The sequence below is a fragment of the Grus americana genome, chromosome 7 (assembly GCF_028858705.1).
Source record: "Grus americana isolate bGruAme1 chromosome 7, bGruAme1.mat, whole genome shotgun sequence".
Classification (NCBI taxonomy): domain Eukaryota; kingdom Metazoa; phylum Chordata; class Aves; order Gruiformes; family Gruidae; genus Grus; species Grus americana.
In genome coordinates, this window is record NC_072858.1 from 5266525 (window position 1) to 5288887 (window position 22363).

Genomic DNA, 22363 nt, shown 5'->3' on the forward strand with positions numbered 1-22363 from the left:
TGCTTATCTTGGCGCCTGCTGCATTCTTGAAGCTTTTCCTGCTTTTCACATTTATGTAGACAATGCTATACTCTTAATAAAGAGGTTTTCTCAGCCTCTAGCAAACCCCTTGGATCTCAGCAGGTACCATGGGTAGGGGTCACACAGAGTACCACCAGTGCTGGTGACGATCTCCAGCACCCTTTAACCATTTGTTATTACAAAAATGGAAGCGGTCTTCTCATGCATTGGGGGTGCCAGGGAGTGAGGTGTGACTAATATTGCCTTTAAATTTCTTTTAAGTAGATTTTGATAGTAAAATCAATGCAATAAGAAATGAGGATTGAAGCACTCAGTCTAACCAAATGCTAACTCTGTCAAATTCTGATTCCTTCAAGAAATAAGATCCATTTATGAAAGCTACGTTTCTATTTAGAGCTTTATCTCCTGAGAGTTTGGGGAGACAGTAACAATTTCTCAGGATTTTGATTCAGAAACATCTCTACATAAGAATGATCAATACATTAGTGATTAAAAAGTGCAGAGACAACAAAAAACCCCAGCACATGAACAGCCAAACCCCAACCCAATTAACTCCCAAATTAAAGTCATCAAAGCTCAAATCACGGAAGAGGAGAGAGGAATAGCCTGAGCCAATGTTTCCACTGATTTTGATTAATTGACTCCTCCTGATACTCCTTCTCATGAGTAGTGTTCAATTAAGAAAAAAATTGATTAGGGAAATTCACAAATGCTTCTCTGGAGAAAACACTGGGAATTATGCATGCATAAAACTCAAGGATTTTTTTAATGCAATATTAGAGCCCTAGTAGAGGACTTCAGCAGGGCCCTTGTGTGGTTCCTGCCGTCCATCAGCCTCAGTGGCACCTCCGAGAGAGTAAAGAGAATGGGTCTGGCACTTTGATTTTCCTCAGGAAATTAATGTAGCAATGCTCTGGTTCTTGATTTATAAGGTAGCTGAAGATACTAGATGTAGGTGCAAAGCTGCATCAAATTTTGATACATATTTACTACAAATAATAATGATAAATGGAACTGATGCTGACCTGGCTTTGTTTTATTAGGTACTAATGAAAGATGATGAAAAGAGTAATTAACAAAATAGGGAAGATGAATTAGTAGAGAAAACAAACAACAAGAAACAATCAGGCTAACTACATCAATTAATTAGGAAAACTTTCTTCCCTGCATGAGTCCTCAGTGGCTCAGATGTAAGAGGAAAAAAGTGCACGTACAGAGATGTGTAGATCTCTTTTGTCTGTATGCTGAGATTTTCCCCAGTGCAGGCTTGCACACGTAAGGCTGTGCGAACACCACGCCATAGGTATAGGAGCTTTAAGTGACCAGCAAGGAGTGCTTCAGAGGGACATCTTGGAGTGGCACCTTCTCCTGCCCCACGCGTCTGTCTGTCCCAGGGAACAGCGCTGGGTGGTGGTGATGGACGTGAGAGGTTGACAAGGCATGAGCGTGCTCTGCACAGAAACTATGTAAAAAAAGCAGATATCCCATTTAACAGTGACATTTTGGACAACTAGTGCAGTTAGAGCCTTAGTATGGAAAAAAGGATGAGTAGTAAGCAATCTTACTCAGTGGAAGCATTTATTACTTATTTATGATATCTTATAACCACATCAGTCAATACATATGTCTTAGCTATGTATGGAAAACATTTCTGACTATCCTACCTCCATGTATTAGTGGGAATTGCGCTGAATCTCTAGTCATGAAAATGTTTCTCCTGGATCAATCTACTTGTAATCATGCTTACTTTCAGTTTATTTTAATTGTTTCCAAGCACGAGGAGAGAATCAAAGCACAAGACTGATAGATTTCCAAGAGAATGCATATAAAGTGAGATTACTGCAGGAAGACTTATTGTTACATGTATTATAAAAATATATTATTTTCTAAAGAGTGTTTTGACATGAACAAACAGCACTGTTAGCTAAAGTAAAAAGGCATGGGGTGACAGGAGAATAACACAAACACTACTCTGAGGAGCTGTGCTCTCCAAGAGAAGAGACTGTTAGGGATGTAATGTGGACCAAGTATATGTCCGCAATGGAGGACATCTGGCTTCCCTTTTCTGATCCCAGATTGTGGAATCCTGTGTCAATCGAGTTAACAAAGTTTGTCTCACAATTTTCTTACTGGATACATCAATCCTAGTGGACTCCATAGAGCGAATAGAATAGAAACATTTTCTATTTGGTTACTTGAACTGAAGGTCAAGAACATTAGTCACAAAATACTCAGCCTCGTGAATCTCAGGTAATTAGCAAATGAAGTCACTGAGACTTTGAATTTGTAATAGATAAAAATCATTGGAAAGAGGCTTTCCTCATCATTCCTCACTGAGAAATCCAGTTCTCATGGACACTGGGGATCTGTAAGGTGAAAGTGCCTGCTGACATTTCTTGTAGATGCCTCAGCAATTTGCCAGGCTTAAAGTTAATGTACATCTTCATCCCCTCTCTATTCTGCAGACCCTGTAAGAACAACCGAAACGCGATGAGTTGAGCTGGCAAATAGGTATGAGATTCATATTTGTTAGGTCTCAAATAGTCCACAGAAGTATAGCAAGGCATGATTTTGCATCATGGGCTCAACTCCTAATGATTTTTCAGCTATACTTGGAAATGCATCTTATGGAAAATTCTTGAAATGAAAAAAAAATAAAGCAGCAAGTACCTGAACAGACAGCATTGGCATCTTCATTGTGGCCACGGTTATGTGTTGGCCATCCTGTATGAGAGCATTCCCATATATAGGATTCATTTCCATGGCACTGCGCATCATCCAGGAAAATGTTCCTTGATCCTGGAATGAAACGTGCATTTCCCAGTGCAGAGGGCTTTTCCACATCCCAGCTGTCCGTACACAAGCCACACATCGTTTATGTCCCAGAAGCCATCCCTGACTGTCCCCTGGCTTCCTTTGTAATAGACTTCAACATGACCTTCATGTCTGTTTACCAACCTCATGGACACTTCTGTGAAAGACAAGAGTGAAGGAGATAAGACATTGCAGGTTGCCAAACCACTAAGTTAAAATTCTGGAGTAGTTCTGGAGTTGATTCAGTATATCACAGCGGCTACTGGATTCTCTCCTGGCCTTTCCTCTGCAGGGAAGATAGAGACAGCAATGTAATTAGTGCCAGCAGACCTAGTGTCACTGGGGGGCAATTTGCAATCACTTGGTTTTTCCTGGGTCATTGTTTGAGCCAAAGATCCCCTGCTTGGGCAGGCAGATGTTCACAGTTACCTAAATCAGGTTTTCCTTCCCAGCTGAATACTGGTTATGAAATTAATAGTAATGAAATAAATGACCTAGGTTAGATAAATGGTAGTGGACATTTATCTATTGATGTATTAACAATGAAGTATTAAAATTAGTAAAAGCAGAATCAAGATTTTACTCATCAAGACTAGAGTGACCAAGAGATGAGGTTAATCAAACCAAAGCAACACAAAGTGACCATGACTTTCTTATAACTAAATTCTCTTTTTTTCCTTGCATTTTAATATCACTTGAGGGCCTTTGAGTGTCATTAGAAAATGGAAAAAAATCTCTTAAACTTTTTTTTGTATGTCAGGTAACTCTACCCAACAGATAAAATGAAAAATACTGTTTTACGCAATGCCTTTTCTTTTTTAAGACTTTGGACTTTTAGCAACCTGTTGCAGTGTGTGGGGTTTGTGTGGCAAGGTTTTGGTAGCAGGGGGGGCTACAGGGGTGGCTTCTGTGAGAAGCTGCTAGAAGCTTCCCCTGTGTCTGACAGAGCCAATGCCAGCCGGCTCCAAGACAGACCCACTGCTGGCCAAGGCCAAGTCAATCAGCGCCTCTGTGATAACTTATTTAAGAAGAAGAAAAACACTTAGAGAGAGAGAGAGCGCTTTTGCAGCCGGAGAGAGGAGTGAGAAGATGTAAGAAACTCTGCAGACACCAAGGTCAGTGCAGAAGGAGGGGGAGGAGGAGCTCCAGGCGCCGGAGCAGAGATCCCCCTGCAGCCCGTGGTGAAGGCCATGGTGAAGCAGGCTGTCCCCCTGCAGCCCATGGAGGAAGGATGAGGGGGTGTAGAGATTCCACCTGCAGCCCGTGGAGGACCCCACGCCGGAGCAGGTGGAGGCACCTGAAGGAGGCTGTGGCCTGTGGGAAGCCCACGCTGGAGCAAGTTCCTGGCAGGACTGGTGGACCCGTGAAGAGGGGAGCCCATGCCAGAGCAGGTTTGCTGGCAGGACTTGTGACCCTGTGGGGGACCCACGCTGGAGCAGTTTGCTCCTGAAGGTCTGCACCCCATGGAAGAGACTCACGGTGGAGCAGTTCGTGAAGGACTGTCTCCTGTGAGAGGGACTCCATGCTGGAGCAGGGGAACGATGAGAGGAGTCCTCCCCCTGAGGATGAAGAAGCGGCAGAAACACCATGAGATGAACTGACCGTAACCCCCACTCCCCGTCCCCCTGTGCCGCTGAGGGGAGGAAGGTTGAAGCCGGGAGTGAAGTTGAGCCCGGGAAGATGGGAGGGGTGGGGGGAGGTGTTTTAAGAGTTGATTTTATTTTCTCATTCCTCTACTCTGTTTTGCCTAGTAATAAATCAGATGAATTCCCTCTCTAAGTTCGGTCTGTTTTGCTCGTGACAACAATTAGTGAGTGATCTCTCCCTGTCCTTATCTCGACCTGCAAGCATTTCGTTATGCCTTTTCTCCCCTGTTTGGTGAGTGAGGGGAGTGAGAGAGCGGCTCTGGTGGGCACCTGGCCCCCAGCCAGGGTCAACCCACCACATGCAGTGAAGAAATTTTTCACACTCAAAAAGTCCCATCCTTTCAGTAGTCTATGAACCAGATGTACATTTCAGTTTCAATTACTAATTCTCCTTAAAGATTAAAAATCCATGGTTAGCTTCATGAAAACTGGGTAAATCAACATTATTGCTTTCATTGTGGTCAAAATGTACTATATTTTAAGAAGTTCTCATGCATAAATTACTGAAGAAACTAAATAAGATGTAAATTGGTAATAATTTAAACAGGAAGATGCTTATGCTAAGGAAAATTATTTCAAGATAAAAATGGTTGAATAAATACAAAATTGAAATTGCCAGGTATTTCAGTTCCCATAGAAGCTGTGAGAGGCGGAAATAGACAAAATACACATTTTAGCAATCACATTTTTTGTAAAAGTAACTATATTTTTAGACCAGGTTCTTCACTGAGAGGGCGGTTGGTCACTGGAACAGGCTCCCCAAGGAAGTGGACACGGCACCAAGCCTGTCAGAGTTCAAGGAGCGTCTGGACGATGCTTTTGGTCATACGGTTTAGTTTTAGGTAGTCCCGTGGGGAGCAGGCAGTTGGACTCGATGATCCTTATGGATCCCTTCTGACTCAAGATATTCTATGATTCTGTGATAATACTTCACCTTTCTTTGCAAAACCTATTTTTGTTTCAGAAAGTGTTCAACAACTGGCTAATTAAACTCTTTGTAATACATGTGTTCTGAAGGTGACAAAAACAATGAGACATGAGATTATGAGCTGACTTTCCTTGCTAGCAACTTGAAAATCAATGGAGAACACGATAAGACTTTGCAACTTTTTTACCATCTGACAGATATTAAAAAAAAGTTGCCGGGGTTAAATTTGGGTAAGGACCTAGAACGGACAGATACCTGAGCATGGCATTTCCTTCTTCAGAAGGGTCTGACATGGCTCCAAAAGAGTGGTGACTCTAAACATTTGAATTTAGTTTATCCTGATTATCTCACTCAAATAAATAATCCGCAGGCATTCTTCAATAGAAGCTTTGTCAAGGTGAGGCATGTGGGATTAGGACCTTAAGTTAATGAAAAGTCTCCTGTGTGAAACCTTGTTGGTTCTGTAAGGGCAGAATGTGCCTCGGGATAGCTTTTTGGTGCTCCTCCCTAGTCTTGGTAGTGAGCAAATAGTATTGGTTAATACAGATTACAGGGGATTAAAATAATGTGGTGGTAGTATAAAAGCATTGGGTGGACTCTGAGTGACACTGACAATTCTTTGGAAGACAAAAGTAAATTAGATCAACTATTAGGGTGACGTGTTTTTAGTGACCCCTGCAGTCTCAGGCTATTGGAGGAAACACTTTACAACAGGTTTTTAAGGAGCCATCAGCAGGGAAAGTGTTCTCTAACCTGTGCTGTGCACCAGACTTGAGTTCCTGTGGTTTTAGGCCTGATTTTAAAGCATCTTCCAAGAATGAAGCATGTGAGTGTCCTTATGGCAGTTGCATAGAGTTACACGGACACAATGCCGTCATGATCTAGTGTGGATGGCACATTGTGTTTTATCTGGCCAGTGATGGACTTAACAAAGAAGCCAGAGCAGAGAATAGTGTAGCAGAAGGTCACTGCCATTGGTATTTCACTTATTGAATTAAAAATCGAATGCATGTGGCCCCTTAGGGACTACTTTCGTACTGGGTGTGCAAAATGTATACTGCGTGGCTTCCAGCTGAAGACCGCTGTTTCCCCTTGGCTCTGAACTACTTCCAGATTAGTACCCACATTGATTAATATTATTCCCAAAGCTCACAGAAACCGTGTCGCAAACACCTCGCTATCAGGAACAGATCTGCTGATGCTGGTGTATCCAAAGCAGTAATTCAGACCTAGGCTGTGTCCAACCTCTAGGCCATGACTAACCTGCTACACATATGAGCAAATGCTCCTACCTGCTTGCTGAGGTTCCCTCTCAGTGTGTCATTATACTTTTGCCTAAGCCCTCCAGTGCACTAAAGAAAATTAATTACTTATCATTATGTATTTTTTTTTCCTACAATGCATTAAAATACAATACAATACATGTGTTTTCTACATTACATTACAAGAAATAATTAAAAACTTTGATGGCATCTTCAGTCCTCAAGCCCGTTATACACTGATGATATTGACCAGTTTGAGTGGGCTTTGATACAGGTTACAAAATTCGCCAATATTGATTTTAGAGGAAAACACAAGAGAGAGGGAGGTAGCACTGAACAGCATAAGGCACAGTACCTGAGCCCTGCAGACATCCTCCGTGCAGCAGTAGCATCCAAACAGTGGTCAGCATGGGACTCATGTTAACCAGGTTCCCTATAATGCTGATAAAACATGTTTCAGAATTTATAAGCATGTAGACTTAAAGGGGTGTGCTCTGCAGTTTGACCAGCCTTATTATTTTTTAAGCTAGTGATTTCATACAATGGAGATACTTTTATCTTTTAAAAATATTCTCTTAATTTTTTTTGGCAAGGGTTTATTTATATTACCTTGATTTTTTGGTTACCTTAATTATTGTTTGAAGCCCTTCTCTTCTATGGGACCAGTGGTTAAACCCTCCCCTTGGCATATCCAGTGGCAGTCACTGGCCCAGGAGGAACCAGCTGCATGCAGCCAAGGAGAAAATTAGTGATGCCAAGTGAAAAATGATGCTAGACTTTTTCCACCTCTCAGTTTCTCCTCTGTCCCGAAGTGGAGCTAGGGGGTGGTTGTATTTCCCATCCCCTGGCAGACCAGACCCCCCTAGCCCACGTCCGTGGTGGTGGCTCTGCCCAGGGTCTATCCGGGTGGCTTTGTGGGCTTAGAGGGTTGCAGGGGTTTGCAGCACTTCCCTCCCTGGACCATGTGTGCTGTCCATGAGCCCGGAGAGAGCAAGTCCCAGCAAGGAAAGCCCCACCTGGGGCAACTCTCGGGGCAGGGGTACCATGAGCTGGCTGAGGTCTTAACCACACACAGCCATGCCCCGGGCACCAGGGCACCTGTAGCTGTAAGCATTACCAGGGCGATGGACTGCCTTATCTGCTAGGAAATAAAGTGCTTTTTTTTTTTTTTAAAAAATGCAATGCCAGAAATCCCTCAAGACTGCACAAATTCTAGTCTGTATTTTCAATAGTTAATTTTCAGCTTGAGCTGTAAGTGTCATGCCAGCTGTCATACTTCACAGCCTTCGGAAGCATCTCATGTGACGCCTGGATTAATCCTTGCAGTGTTGGCAGAGAGTAGTCCACTTGTCTTCCTCAACAATACATTCCTTAGAGAAATACAGTGAACTTTTATGAAACAAAGGTGGCTTGTTTCACACTGGCAAGGCTCAGCTCAAGTGTTTACTCTACATGCACAGTGTGCAGCTTTCAAATGGAGGCTACCCAAGCTGCCCTGGAGCTCGAAAAGAAACTGAAGCGATAGGTTTTGGCCACCCTCCTGCAACTGGGGCTTCATAGTTGGCTTTCTGAGCCTGCGACTAGGGACAGCAGGATCCAGTGTTTTGGAAAAAAGGCCTGGCTTTGCCACATTACTATTAAATTTTGCTCCCTGCCACCTCTTTGCATGGGAGAACAGAGCCCTCGTATCAGTGTAACTCAATTTTCATCATATTTCATGAAAAAAGCTCTGCTCAAAACCAGGCTTAGCAATGGAAGATGGTGGTAACTAATACCAAATGCTTCAGAAACACCTCAACATCCCCAGCTGAACCTGTGTATAGACCTTTTATAACCAGATAACTTCAGCAAATGAGGAGCCCTCAAGTCGGAGTCCTTTTGTGCTAGCAACTGGTTAGGCACAGAAGAAAATTCAGTCTTTGTTCTGAGTGCAAGGAGTAACAAGATCATAGAATCAGAGAATCCTAGAATGGTTTGGGTTGGAAGGGACCTCAAAGCCCATCTAGTTCCAACCCCCTGCCATGGGCAGGGACACCCTCCACTAGCCCAGGTTGCCCAAAGCCCCATCCAACCTGGCCTTGAACACTGCCAGGGAGCCAGGGGCAGCCACAACCTCTCTGGGCAACCTGTTGTTGATCTTGACATGCACTGGGAATTTATCTGCATGGTAGGAGCAGGGATGAGAGGGGAGGAAAAAGAAGATAGGAAGGGAAAAGTCATTTGGAAAAAACATAAGAGACTTCATCCCCATCACCAGTAGATGGGTTTCTATTGGAGTTTCATCCCCATCCAAGTAGATGAATTTCAGCCTCCAAGGCTACCAGGCAACACTCATCTGACTGCAGCGGTTCAAACCCCACATTTTATCTACTACATTTAGTCACTCACACACCCACAGAAAACTTCCTTAGACTCAACAGGTTTGCAAGACTATAAGGACAAAATACAGCCCTCACGGTCTTCATACAGAAAGAGGAGGAAAGAGAGAAGCCATCTCTCTGAAACTATAGTTTCTGAAAATGGAAAAAAAAATACAAAAAAAGAAGATGACAGTCATTCAAACTTGGCAGGCTCTTTAGAACAACAGCAGTCCAATTCATTTCTACATTACAGCATGTAACTATTTAACTTATTTCAGAAAGAACAAGGAAAAGTCTGCTTGGATGGGTACCAGGTGATTCAGGGCAAAAGAGGTGATCCAAGTGTTATTCCAGGAAATGAAAACAAACCTCACTCCCAATGACCCAACTGGGTCACTGACAAGTTTTCTCAGCTAGGCATGACATTAAAATATGCTTTTTGTGTTATAGTTCCTGAGTATGAGATAGAAAAATTCCTGAAATACACAAGCTGTTGTGAGAATTTTAATATCTCCTTATTTTTTTCCCAGCTAGATATAAACTGCCAAAAAAACCCCCCAAATTAAATTTAAAAACCCCATGAAAATAAAACTGGCAAAATAAAGAAAACCAAATAAATAAGGAAAATATCTTCTTGTAACACAAGGCATTTAACAGAAATTGTGCAAAAAGTTGTGCTTGGGTTCAGGGATGCTGGACAGCAAAGGATTGCAATTCTTTTTATTTTGAACTTGTCACAAACAAAGGGCAGTGGTGGGTCAGCCTCAAGAAATACCTTTGCTATTTCCTCTGAGTTTATTAAGCATAGTGGACAATTCAGCAACCCAGCTGCAGTTGCTGCCTGCCTGATTTCCTGCCCAAGGTAGATTCTAGTGCAATCCTGTTAATAAAGCTTGCCAATGATTGGCAAGTCTGATGGAGTTATTAAAAAAATAATAAAATCATCAGTCCAGTGAAAATTATCTCCAGAGTATATTCATTTAGTTATTCAATTGGAATTTGGTGCAAGCATTCAGTCTCAGGCATTAAAGGACACCAGAGTCAGAACTGTAAGCAGAAGGTTATGTTTAGCTGCTTAATTCAGCTTGATACTCCTGAAAAACTGTGGGCTGCTCTGGCAAGGCACGGGAAGAAAGTAATGAAAACAAGAAAAATTGTGTTTCCTACCCATACCCTGCAAACCCAAATAAGATATTTTTTTTAGTCTCAATCTACAAAACATGGGTATTTGTTATTAACAACTGGAAAATCAATCTACTTGTTGGCTGTGGGACCCAGAAACAAAATAATGTTTCTTAATACCCAATTATAAATATTTTTCTAGTATGTTCTGGGGAAAGAGAACTACAGACTTGAATTATCTGCTTCATATTGCAAAGTAAGAATAGAAGGATAAACAGGACACCAAAGCACAGGAAATTCAGCATACAAACAAACAAACATCAACTTTATTTCTGAGTTTTGCTTTAACTTCAATGCTGGCTAAACAGGTTGCATGGTAACGCTGGGAGCAGCACGCTGGCAGGAACCCACAGAGCCCATACAATTTTTTTACCAAAAAAGGTATATGTATTTGAAACCAAATTGCTATGGATCCATTCTCTTTCCATTAAAAAAAACCAAACCTTCTCAAGTGCCACTTCAGAAGAGCTGTTCAGGGATGTGCTGTTTCTTTCGAGTTATAAATACTTGCAGCTACGTGGTCTGGATATACGTGGTGTAATTCAGTCATTGTCCTCTCCCAACATGGCTCATGCTGCAGGGGATTTTAGCATGATGTTGCAAACACCATGTTTAGTTGGTGCTGAGATTGTTGGTTGAGTACATACTGCTGAGTGAACAAGTACCTACTACATGGTTGAGTGGTGACAGACACACTAGGAAGAAATTAAATAATCTAATACCAAAGTCGGAGAGTTATTCAAAGCAAAAACCTGCCAAGTGATGGTTGGTGTGTCTTCTCTGAGGATGGAGGAGGTGACAACAAGCAGCCTCCAGAAAGTTCATTCAAAAAGAGCAAAGGCAGTGGCCTCCGCGCACTCCTGGTTCTTGACGTCCTCGTGTTTGCAGGCACCAGGCTTCACCATGTGGGTGGCATAACACTGATCCCACACAACCTGAATAAACAAGAAAACAAATCAAAAGGCCAAATAAACAATTTTAGTTTACATTTTGGCTTTAATTCTCTGTATTTTCAATTAGGAGATGAAAGGCAAAAATCCCAGATCTCGCTTTTCATGTTTTCATGCACCAGAGGTAAATGTTTATGTGGGATTTGGCCATTTGCATTTCCAGCATATTTCAGCCTGATTTATGAATGTGCACAACACACTCTGAAAGGCTGGGTAAGTCCTGAGAAGCCAAAGTCCTCACAAGTACAAAGCATACAACTAAGAGGGGGGGGGGGAGGAGGGCGGGGGGGAAGAAATGACATAATTTTATTGTGAGCAGCAACTAAAAGTATTAAAAGATTGTACAAAACTTCCTTCTGGAAAGGAGACATAAAATGTCTTTGAACATTTAAATGACATTTTGTTGAAACCTGAAAAGTGTCCTGACTGAGATTTGATCTCTTGGATGAGATTTATGGTTTTGCCAGGTTTAGGATATATGTCCAAGGGAAAGCTTCCAATTGTTTTGACAAGCCTTTAGATCAGATTGTGGGGTTCAGCCTTAAATATTGCAAACAAAACACCATTATCAGCCCACTATCTTTTCGATTTAGATTTATTTAATCTAGAGAAGTGAAAACTTAATTAAAAACCATCGACCTGCAAATAGGTAAAATGCACCTAAAGAGAAAAGGGAGAAAATAACTCCCCATGGCCAGGAGAGACAGGGCAAGAACTAATGGGCTTGAATGGCAACAGTGAAAATTGAGGGTAGATATTATGAAAAGCCTTTTCTATGGTGCCACTAATTTCAATAGTGAGTCTCATTAAGCATGAGAAGAGATTGCCTAGGGAAACATCTGTTGTGAAGATGTTGGGCTGAGGGTGCAGAGGAAGCTCCAACTAGTGTGTTTTTGGATGCTCTGGGTGAGCAGTGGTGCCCGTGGCCAAGGAGGAGGTGGCACGGAGGGGGGCTGGCATGGAGAATGGAGGCAGCAGCAGGGACCTTGCAGCTGTGTGGGAAACAGGCTGCAGTGCTCATGGGGACAAGTGTCACAATGTGGAGCGAGAAGGAGACCAGGGCCGTAGTAGGGATCTCAGGAGCAGCAGGTGTGTGTCATAAGGAGAATACAGAAATGGCAGGAGAGAAAAGAGCAATGGTAGCTACTCTAAAATGGCTGGGGAACTCTTTCTAGACCTCTCAGGGCATGATGATTTCTGTGGTCTGTTGCTCTTTATTTTTGCAAATACATCTATCATCCATGAGGAACCACAGAGTCTTTCAAGACCTTCCCTGTGAGGTTTGGTCATTTGTTTTACCTTTGCTGCTAGACTTGATTTTATTTTTTACCCACCCTTTCCAGTTTAACTCCATTGAAATGCCTTGCTGTAGCCACACACACACAAAGGTCTGCCCAACACTCATACAAAACAGAGGTACCTCACACCTTTTCACAGCAGTGTGTAGGAGTGTTTCAAAATACAATTGATGGGCAGAAAGTCAAATACTGGAGGGAAAGCTTTCTCTCTGATACCATGGAGAAACACTGTGTCTGTAGAGGACAGTTCTTCCTTGCTGGCACGTAGGAGAAGCTCCCGTCACCTTTCCTGAAGTCCTCCCCTTTGGTGAAGCTATGGGAACAGCAGCGGATGCAGGACCTACTTGGATGGGAGAGGGTGCTCAGCCATCAACCAGCCATCTGCTTTGGAGGGAGCACAGGGGCGGGGGAAATGCAGGCAGACAGGTCCTTACGAGTCCCCTGAGCAACGTGGGTCACTTTGCTTTTGTGTGTGACACGCAGAGGAAAGTAAAGGAAACCAAAAGAAAAGGCATTTCTAAATCAAGGGTCAGCAATCTGGCTTCCTAGAGGCAGATATTTTCTGTAAATTTGCATGTGCAGAAAGAAAAAGAATTAGCTGATTCCTTTTGAAGCCTATATTAAGATATTTAGAAATTCCCTAGGTAGTGCAGCAGGGGCTCAGTCCACCGCTTGGTGAATTTTTAATCCAATAGACCACGCTCTTCAACACAGTAAAACATTCTTTTGTATTTTAATCACAGAGACATTAATTTGAAAGACAAAATAGAATTATTGCTTTGTAAACATTCGTTCCTTTGATTTTAAATTACCCCCCTCACACAACAGATTACTTCAGCTTGGAAATCTCTGCATTTTATAAATAAGCACAGATCCATTATTGTTTCAATGAGAAATTTAGCATTAAAAGCAAAGCTCAGAATAATTAGAATATTGTATAGCCACAATTCCAGATGCCATGGTAAGATCAATTTTTACATTTGCTTTCCAGACATGACCTATTACTTTTCCCAAAATAAAATCTTCTTCCCATTTAATAAACTTTGAAATATTTATTGATGCCTCATTCACATTTTTAATCCAGCTCACAAAATGTTGAGGCATCCGATAAATGGTCTCAGAAGGATGTGAGAAGGGAAATAGAGAGGAGAAAAATGATGTAATGATTGTACCAAACAACTCGTGACATGAAGGTTGAAATTATTTCTTAATTATTTCAGAGCTGTTAGGCTTACAAAGTTATCCTAAAGCATTGCGACAGGCTACGATTCATTGTAGATAAAGACATCACAGCTTCTTACAACTGGCACATATGTGACTGTCGCCAGTGAAGCATTTTGGTTTGCCCTGTAATCATTTAGCAGCTGATGCTGACCTTTGATCTCGCATTATCCCACGCAAAAGTGGCTTCTTCAGTGCAGGTCTCGCAAGAAAACCGGCAAGAACGAAAACAACAACTGCCGGGATGGTGGCAGCAGCAGCAAGTGGTGTGAGGGCATTATCGGCAGCAGTGGGAACTGCCTGGGGAGGAGGCATGGAAGAGCCCAGCACTGCGAGCAAAGGCAGAGGGGGTTCGGGCTCAATATATTAACGATCAGGGCACAAAGAGCTGATGCGTTAAAAGGGATGGTTCTGAGATCAGAGTCAGAAATAACCTCACTTCTTACAGTTTCATTGCTTTAAACTATTTGAACAAACCTTATATTAACAGGGATGACAACTTAACTATGCAAATTTCATAAGCAGAACCCAACTGAGGGAATTAATTGTTTCTCAAGAAGGCTGGGAGTTTGCTACCCGCTGGCCATCTTGTTACACAATCAGACTGGAGTTACAGCACTAAATTGGGTTACGTGCTACCTCTCCTTTGGGACAGCCAAAGCAGTTACACTTTGTAGACATGCAGGTGACAACAGGGGGTTTGCAAGTTGCTGAAAGAAGAAGACATTTGTAGACATTTGGGTCAGCCAGACAATCCTTTCCTTCTTATGGTGAAGTTAGCAAAAGCAGATTCCAGTGACAGATGTCAGAAACGCAGAGCTATGGCTTTTCATGAAGCCCTAAGCAGTCTTAGAGTAAATATGAGAGATATTTATTTGCCTTTACTAGTATTCCTACTCTGAGCACCCCCTTCTCGAAGCTGAAGTGGTCCAACAACCACGTTCACTTTTTCCTCAGCGGGACTCGTATGTCTCTTGGATCTGCTAATGCAGCCCTGGTAGCAGCGGGAGGAATAGTCACGGAGCCTGCACACCACCAGCTCACACTGCAGGTAGACTAACGGATGACGGCTAATGAACTCAAAGGCATTAAATGTGAACCGAGCAAAGTGGCTGTCAGGGAAGGAGTATGTGGCATAGGAAGAATCTCCACATCTAGAAAGAAATGAAAAAGAGAATTAATCTCCAGGCATACAATAGATTAAACCAAAATTATATCAGAGCCAGGTACTAAGAAAACAATGGAATAAAAATGCAACTTTTATAGCATAGTATGCACTTTTTAAGTATAGACTTATTTAAGTCCTAGGTAGCAGCTAGAGCATTGGCAACTCTTTTTTTTTTTCCAAGAGAGGACTTTAGGTGGTGAAGAGGGGAGAACAGACTCTTTACTACATGTCTGTGCTACACAAAACATGAAAAAATGCATCTAATACTCGACCTCATTTCACTAAAATATTTAATGCTTAAGACGATAGATTCCTGCTGCCAATTTTCACCATTTCATCTCATCTCATCTACCTCACTCCCACTAATTTGAGTTTTGCATAGAGGACAAGGATGAAGTAAGTGAAACAAAGTGCTAGTAAGATCTAAATTTCTTATTTCCAGGCTCATACTGTAAAAACAGTCTGTTGATAATGAGATCTGAACCAATTCACATTGGCTCTAATCTTTTAAATAAATGCAGAAAAGGTATTAGAGTCATGCTTCTAACAACTTGAGAAAGCTCTTACCCGTTCTCGAGTATATTATAGGTGAGAGTGCTAAAATCATGTGGATCAGGTGATGCCATGCATGCCTCCACAAACACCACCAGATTTGGGTCAGAGCTGTGAAGATAAACTTGAAGGTACAAATTTTGGTTCAAGTCAATGTAGTATGGGAAGTCATGCACTTGATGTAAGAATGATGAGGAGTCATAAAAAGTGATGTTCACATCATATCTTCCAAACTGATTTTCATGCACGTCTACAGTATCCTCAGCAACATACATTAATTGTATCCATGTCTTCTGTAGCATTTTGCAACTGATATGTAAGTGAATATCCTTTTTCCTCTTGATTATGGACCCAGAAGATCTAAATTTGATCATGTTGGAATAGTTGATTGTATCATTGTTCTCCTGTTTAACATGTAATATAAAGTGAGGAATTGTATTTTTAGCATGTTCTAAGCTTTGATAGAGTAATATGTAATTTAAAATGTAGATTCATCTTAAACTCTTTAAATCAAGAAGCTTGATGTTGGTCTTCTCTGCTCACACATTGTACATAAACTTGCTGAAGTATGTAATTAAACAGAAATCAGTGGAGAAAAACTCTTTGTTAAATCCAAGGCACAGCTAACTCATTGAACATCTGTACAAAACACCGCATGTGTAATGCACATTCATCCCAAACCTGCATGGCACTTAAAACACTATGTTTACTTTAAATCACAGAAAGTTCATATAACTTCCATGCTTTCCTCCCTAGAAGCTCATTTCTATTAAGCATGGGGATTCCCTAAGGCATGGAAAGCTAAAAACCTCAGGTCTCGTTGATCCACTTAGCACTGTGGACCGCAATGGCCCTTTCGTGACTCTTTTAAAGCGGGTCCTGTAATTCAGCGCGCACAATGGTAAGCGTACCTCTCGCATAGTCCCACAGCCATTGTAGGGAATATTGAAGATAACCTCCTGTGAGGTGACTGTTGGTTCACAGTGATTGTCATTCAGGGTGACCATCTGTGCCGAGTAACCTTGAGACTGGAGATAGTCTCTGCTAACCACCGCATGCATGTAGTCTGGCAAGCACTGAAGGGCTGGTAGAAGAAGAAAATAAAACATATTAGTGACTTCAGGAATTTGTTTATGATTAAAGGTTGTAATTGAACTGAATGCTGTTTTTTTCTTAATTTAGAAGGTAGATAGTTCACCCCCCCCCAATATTTCACATGCATAATTTCATTTCCCTAACATCTTTAAATACACACAAATATTTATTTTGCAAACAAAAACAATAAACAAGCTTGTCCATTGAGAAATACCAACCCGGAACTTACTAGTGTTGTGATCTGCTGGAATGGAGGAGTAGTGAGCCTGAAACCCTCTGAAGGTGTATCTAGAATCGCTGTGAAAGCGAATGGTCATCATGTTTGAAGAGGATACGTAGGTGGGAAAGGAACCAGAACAAAGTCTCCCAAGAAGTGGGGAAGAGTGAGGAGGCCCGTCATAGAGTTCAATGTAGTCATCCTGGCATCTGCTGCTTTGCATCCTGGCGAAGAAATGTCAACACCTTGCCAAATGAGTTTCCGAAACTCTGATTTAACTGCCCAACACGTGATAAAATCTTTCAGCACTTACAGTTTTCCTGGCAGAGCTTCTATTCATTTTGTATGTATTTATAGCAAATATACTGTTGCGAGCAGAAAACACTACACTAATCCAGATTTTGTTGTAGTCTTCCAACTGCTGGATGTTGTTGAAAATATCTCTAAAATTGGGAAGGTTGCCTGTTTCAAATAAGTTTTCTAACTTCTCAAGTAAGTTTTGACTTTGTTATTTGCCCAGAGAATCAATGTGTTACTTACACAATATCTCTAAACGTGAGCACAACACGGAAGTTGTTCTCTACTTGTATTTCCCACACGCAGTCAGCGTTGTTCGGATAACTTCCAGGGTAGAATGGGCTCTGCAGCATCCCAGAGGAATCTGAGATTGAGCCACCACAAAAATAAGGTGCTGCAGAAAGAAATGGAAGAGAATTTACTTACTGTAACTTCTACAACATTGTACTTGAGCTGTATATGTCTCATCCACAGGTCCTGAAAAGCAGGTCTCCAGCTGACTGCAGATATTCTGTATGACCCACATCAAACCAAATATTTGTTTTTGCATTAGGTTTACTTTCACGTTGCATTTGGGATTCCCTGTCACATCCATGATGTCACTCCACCCTCTTCAGGCTGGGCTGGTAAGACCTTGATGCTTTCTGCTCTGGTCTCTACTTTCTGCAGTTGAGATCTGATTCTGGGAGGTGTCATGACAGTCAGAATGGAAGTACCTTCCTGAACAGACAGCATCGCCTCAGTTACTCTGCTGCTTCTCTTTATTCCTTGAAGGACTTTGGAGGATAAATTAGTTGCAAGTCTTCTAGGGAACTCTGTAATTTTATGGTCTCAGACTCAAATAAGTGCTCCAGGCTCCTGGGCCAAGTCTTAAATATATCTCATTTCTCCTATAAGTGTAGCTGCAAAAAGCTTCCACATTCCTGCCAGCATGAATAGCATTTAATTCTTATGTTAAACACACAGATAGTCCTAAAAGTTTTCATATAGGAAGGTGAGCAGAGGCTCTGAACTTAATTCCTACAAGATGTGACACATGAAGGCAACATCCTCTCCCTATTTTACATTCCAGCACAGGGACACTCCCCAGTGCAGCACACTCCTTCCTGCCTCAGATTTTGGGATTCTTGGGCTATCCCAAGCTTGGGAGCATCAGCTGTACCCAGACACTGCCCCTTTCCCTGATCAGACTGGACAGGCTCTTGGGCACCTTCAATTTTGTACTATTTTCAACTGTGAAAGGTCAAGCTCTACATCTAAAATCTGCTTTCTAATGCAAAAATAGTAGGCTGAAGACCATAGGAGCTCTAGCGAGCAGATGAGCCAAAAATTATACCCATTGCACACAGCTTCTCTGATAAACAACCTGTGACTCTGAATGCAAATGGAGAGCATTTCAATTAAACCAGTATAATTTTGAAAAAGAAGATACATTTTTTAAGGAAACTCTAAAGCAAGACAAATTAAGTTATACCATCAGGGAAGTAGATAAAGACAAAGATGGAAAATTAAAACAATTCAGGAGAAAAAATGATGTATGAGTGCTGTATAGAAATTATAATAAGAAAACTGTATCACACGCACAAAAAATTAGTCAATAGAATAACAGTGTGCATGAAGTCCTGGCATGGTTTTATGCTGTTGCCCTTTAGATCTTCAGTGCTGAACAAAGCACCTACACCACCCTGCCAGTACTGATGTATGTGGTTAAAAGTTAGAGATTTAGACAACACTTCCTAAGCCTTGACCCAGCTGAAGAGCCAGGTGAGAAAATGGCTTGCCCACAGCCAAACAGCATAACTGCATAATGAGTGTCACTGAGATGCAAGGGGATATCACAGCCTGTCTAAGAATTAGCATGCAAGTTTAAAGTGATATTGCCATAGAAACAAAAATCAAATTCAAAAAGCCCAACAGGGAGACAGCCCACAAATAAAAAAAGTGAGAAGAGCCACAGAAGAGCATTACCTGATGGAGGCATTGGCGTGGCCAGGGCAGCTGTGGGTGCAGAGGAAGAAAAGCCACAAGTGAGATGTGTTGCTCAGGAGAAAAGTGCTGGGGCACAGACACGGTCCCACCTCAGGGTATAGGGTAACACGGTGGGGATCTTGGTGAGGAAGGGATGGGCACGTGGGGGACTGTGAGCTCCAGAGGAGAGCCAACCTTGCCTCTGCTGCCCACGCACCTGCACAGATGACGCTGGCATCCTCTATGTGCCTGCAGTTGTGCACGCCCCAGCCGCTGTGCCTGCATGTCTGGAGAGAGAGTTCGTCCCCATGGCAAAGCACGTCATCCAGGAAGATGCTCCCGGAGCCGCTGCCGAAGTGTGCGTTGCCCGGGGCGGCCATGGGCTGGCCACAGCCCAGCTGCTGGCACACCACCTGGGCATCACTCAGGTCCCACAAGTCGTCGCACACCGTTCCCCAGCTGTTGCCGTTGTACACCTCCACGCGGCCCTCACAGCCATTCCTCCCGCCGACCAGCCGCAGGTGGGCACCTGGGGTGAGGCATGTGGCACTGGGTCAGGGTGCCTCCAGCCCAGCACCCTGTGGTCTGCAGGTGGGCGCCTACAGCAGGGAGCCTGCATGGTTGCTGCAAGGCAGGGGATGTGTCTGGTGGGCATGAATTACCTGTTGAATATGGCCAGTCTGTGGTGGGCACTGGTGCTACAGATGCAAGGAAGAATTTAGTATCAATGAAAAAGGCTCTGAACACAGTCAGCGCATGTCATGCACCCTGAATTAACCTGTCTTCAAGGACCTCCTGTCCTATGGCACTTCTTATCTTGTGGAGGTCTTTCATTCAATTGAAATGACCATCGTGACTTCTCTGTTTCACAAAGCCGTCTCCTCCCTAGGCAGGAACCACACGCCCATGGAGGTCTAACTTGCATTACAAAACATTTGATGCAGTAGCTTTCTCTTTTCCAGTCACATCCCAAATCCCAAAGCATGTCTAGGAAATAGCTATGGGACTTGCTACCTGAGCAGGAACTTAAGGGGCAAAGGCAGAATGATCCCCTGTCACAATCCCCCCCATTGCAGTGAGAGGAAATCCCCCCCCAGTTTACTTCACCAACAACTTCTACAGAGGTTCTACCCCCAAGTCTCACCGCCCCCCCCCAGTTTACCAGCTCTTCTCCATGCTCTGCTTGCATCCTCACTGTGGACTTGCATGGCTGGAATGGCCTGACTGGACTGGCCCAGACATGGGAGACTCCCACCAGTCCAATCAGGTCTGGGAAGGGAGGTCAGGGCACTGAAGAGATCAGTGAGTGACAGTGGACAGGGTTACCTGGTGTGCTCTCTTCTGCTGTGGTAACCATGTGCACTGTGGTGGCTGTCTCCACTGGGGAGGACGTCTCTTCTAGGGAGGAGAATGATGCTGCAGCGGTTGTCTCTGCTGGGGAGCTTGTCTCTGCTGTGGGGGTTGTTAATGCTGTGGTGGTCATCTCCACTAGGGAGGTCATCTCTGCTATGATGGTTGATGGTGTGATGGTCGTCTCTGCTACAGAGGTCATTGCTGCTGTGGAGGTTGCCTCCTCTGTGGAGGTCGTCTCTGCTATGTAGGTTGTCTTCAGTGTTGAGGTTGTTGGCATTGTGAAGGCCATTGGGGTTGTGGAGGTCTCTTCTGTGAATACGGAAGAAAAACACCACCCACATGAGGACCGTGCTTGTGCAATGGGTACATCTGTGTGTTAACTACAAGCCCAGCTCCTCAAGAATGAAGCGAAATCATTCCAAATTACTCTGATGGCATACTCCATCTTGACTGGGGTCAACGGAGAGAAAGGAGGTGGGTAACAGCCAATTGAAAATTGTTCTCAGAAGTGGTATTTCCAGATGTCAAGAGCAGGAAAGGTACTGATGTGGCACCTACTCCCAGACACAGGACACCACGGCCCAGGCACAGCTGGAGGCTGTCCTCTACAGGCCCCTGCCACAGAGTCAGGAGCTCTAGGGTTGCTGGCAGCAGCAGGGCTTGGACCTATCATTGCAGATGCCCTTCTGCAGAGTCTCAGGTCATCCCCAGGAAGCAGCCCGGACAGTGGTCTTGGGGTGATGCTTGGTGCAAGGCCAGGAGGGGATCAGGCCAGCATGAATTACCTGTTGAATACGGCCAGTCTGTCGTAGGCTCTGGAGCTACAAATGCAAGAAATAAATGGCACTTAGAAAGACACTGAACCCAGCACACATATGGTAATAGAGGTGTCGGAGCAAGTTTTGTTGTTTTCTTCCAAGTGCAAAGCACTGATGTAGCCAGAATTTTCTTCTAGCATGAATTCAGCTCTCTAGGCTCTTCCTCTGAGGAAATGTGGAAAACTGCAACATATATAAAACACCTGAACAACCTGTTGCTGTCAGCCATGTCTCAGTTCATAACCATCTGTTGTTAATACAGGAGAAAATAACATACACATTAACTACTTTTTCTTAAAAAGTAAGGGGAAAGTAAAATCAGAAAACAGCAAGGTGGCAGACTACTCAAAATGGATGGATATTTGTAAAGGAAAAGAATATTAATGGACCTCAACTTGAAGGAAAACTTGAAAAATACAGAACAATGCAAAGCGAGTTGTCAGCTATGGCAGTTTAGGTTGTGACTGTGAAATTGTTACTGCCCATAATGATGCATTAAAACTTGCAAGAAGATGTTTCATCTAGCCCCATTCCTACACTGCATACAGGACATAGCTTTGCCTCTAAATTTGACTTGTTTCCTTATTCTCTTTGTCACTGCTGAGTGATTAGACAGAATAAAAGTTCTGCATATTGCAACGCATATCTGATCTCTGAGTTTTTTAATTGCTTTGCACAGAGTAAGCAATCACAGTTTGTATACTACCCTAGTGAGAAAAACATGAGTCCATGCTGGGTCTGCAGGGTCAGTGGAGTGAAAAGACAGGGTTGTTGGAAGATCAGACTCTGCTTCCCGAGAACAGACCTTTTCAGAAGGTCTCAAGAGTGTGCCCTTTCACAGTTAGAAAATTCTTCATAATAAAGTGGGAAGAAAGATTAGACGTATATCTGGTATAACTTTCCATCATATGTCTTGAATGAATGAAATGTTATCTCAGGAGGAGAATGTCTGCATACCCCTATGCTGACACATGTATACTGAATGCAATTTATAGCAAAAGTATTTAGAAAAGAAAAATGTGACAGCACCTGAACAGACAACACCAGCATCTTCGTAGTGGCCACAGTTGTGTATCCTCCATCCAGAGTGATTACAATCCGACAAGGAGACCTCGTTTCCAGTGCACTTCACGTCATCCAGCAGGATTGCACCCGAGCCTTGCCCAAAGTAAGCACTTCCTGGAGCTGCGATGGCCCAGCCACATCCCAGCTG

The 22363-nt window shown here is 43.0% G+C and overlaps 1 protein-coding gene across 1 annotated transcript; it reads right to left on the bottom strand.

The window, feature by feature from the left end:
• Positions 1-11034: 11034 nt before the first annotated feature.
• Positions 11035-20621, bottom strand: LOC129208686 (deleted in malignant brain tumors 1 protein-like). Its single transcript, XM_054831866.1, has 9 exons — positions 20306-20621; positions 19197-19508; positions 17255-17405; positions 16727-16938; positions 16314-16486; positions 15418-15806; positions 14580-14836; positions 14322-14392; positions 11035-11148 (listed from the first exon to the last, which is right to left on the bottom strand). The coding sequence occupies exons 1-9, from the start codon at positions 20619-20621 to the stop codon at positions 11035-11037; spliced, it is 1995 nt and encodes a 664-aa protein (XP_054687841.1).
• Between the last annotated feature and the right edge of the window lie 1742 nt (positions 20622-22363).

Bases quoted from the DNA above. Each gene is read 5' to 3' on its own strand.
- LOC129208686 (XM_054831866.1), bottom strand. From the start codon at position 20,621: ATGGCCTTCACAATGCCAACAACCTCAACACTGAAGACAACCTACATA. The intron at 14,837-15,417 runs GTAAGAGCTTTC...ATTTCTTTCTAG, and splicing joins TATAATATACTCGAGAACGG to ATGTGGAGATTCTTCCTATG. The intron at 11,149-14,321 runs GTAGCACGTAAC...TTGTTTATTCAG, and splicing joins TTGGCTGTCCCAAAGGAGAG to GTTGTGTGGGATCAGTGTTA.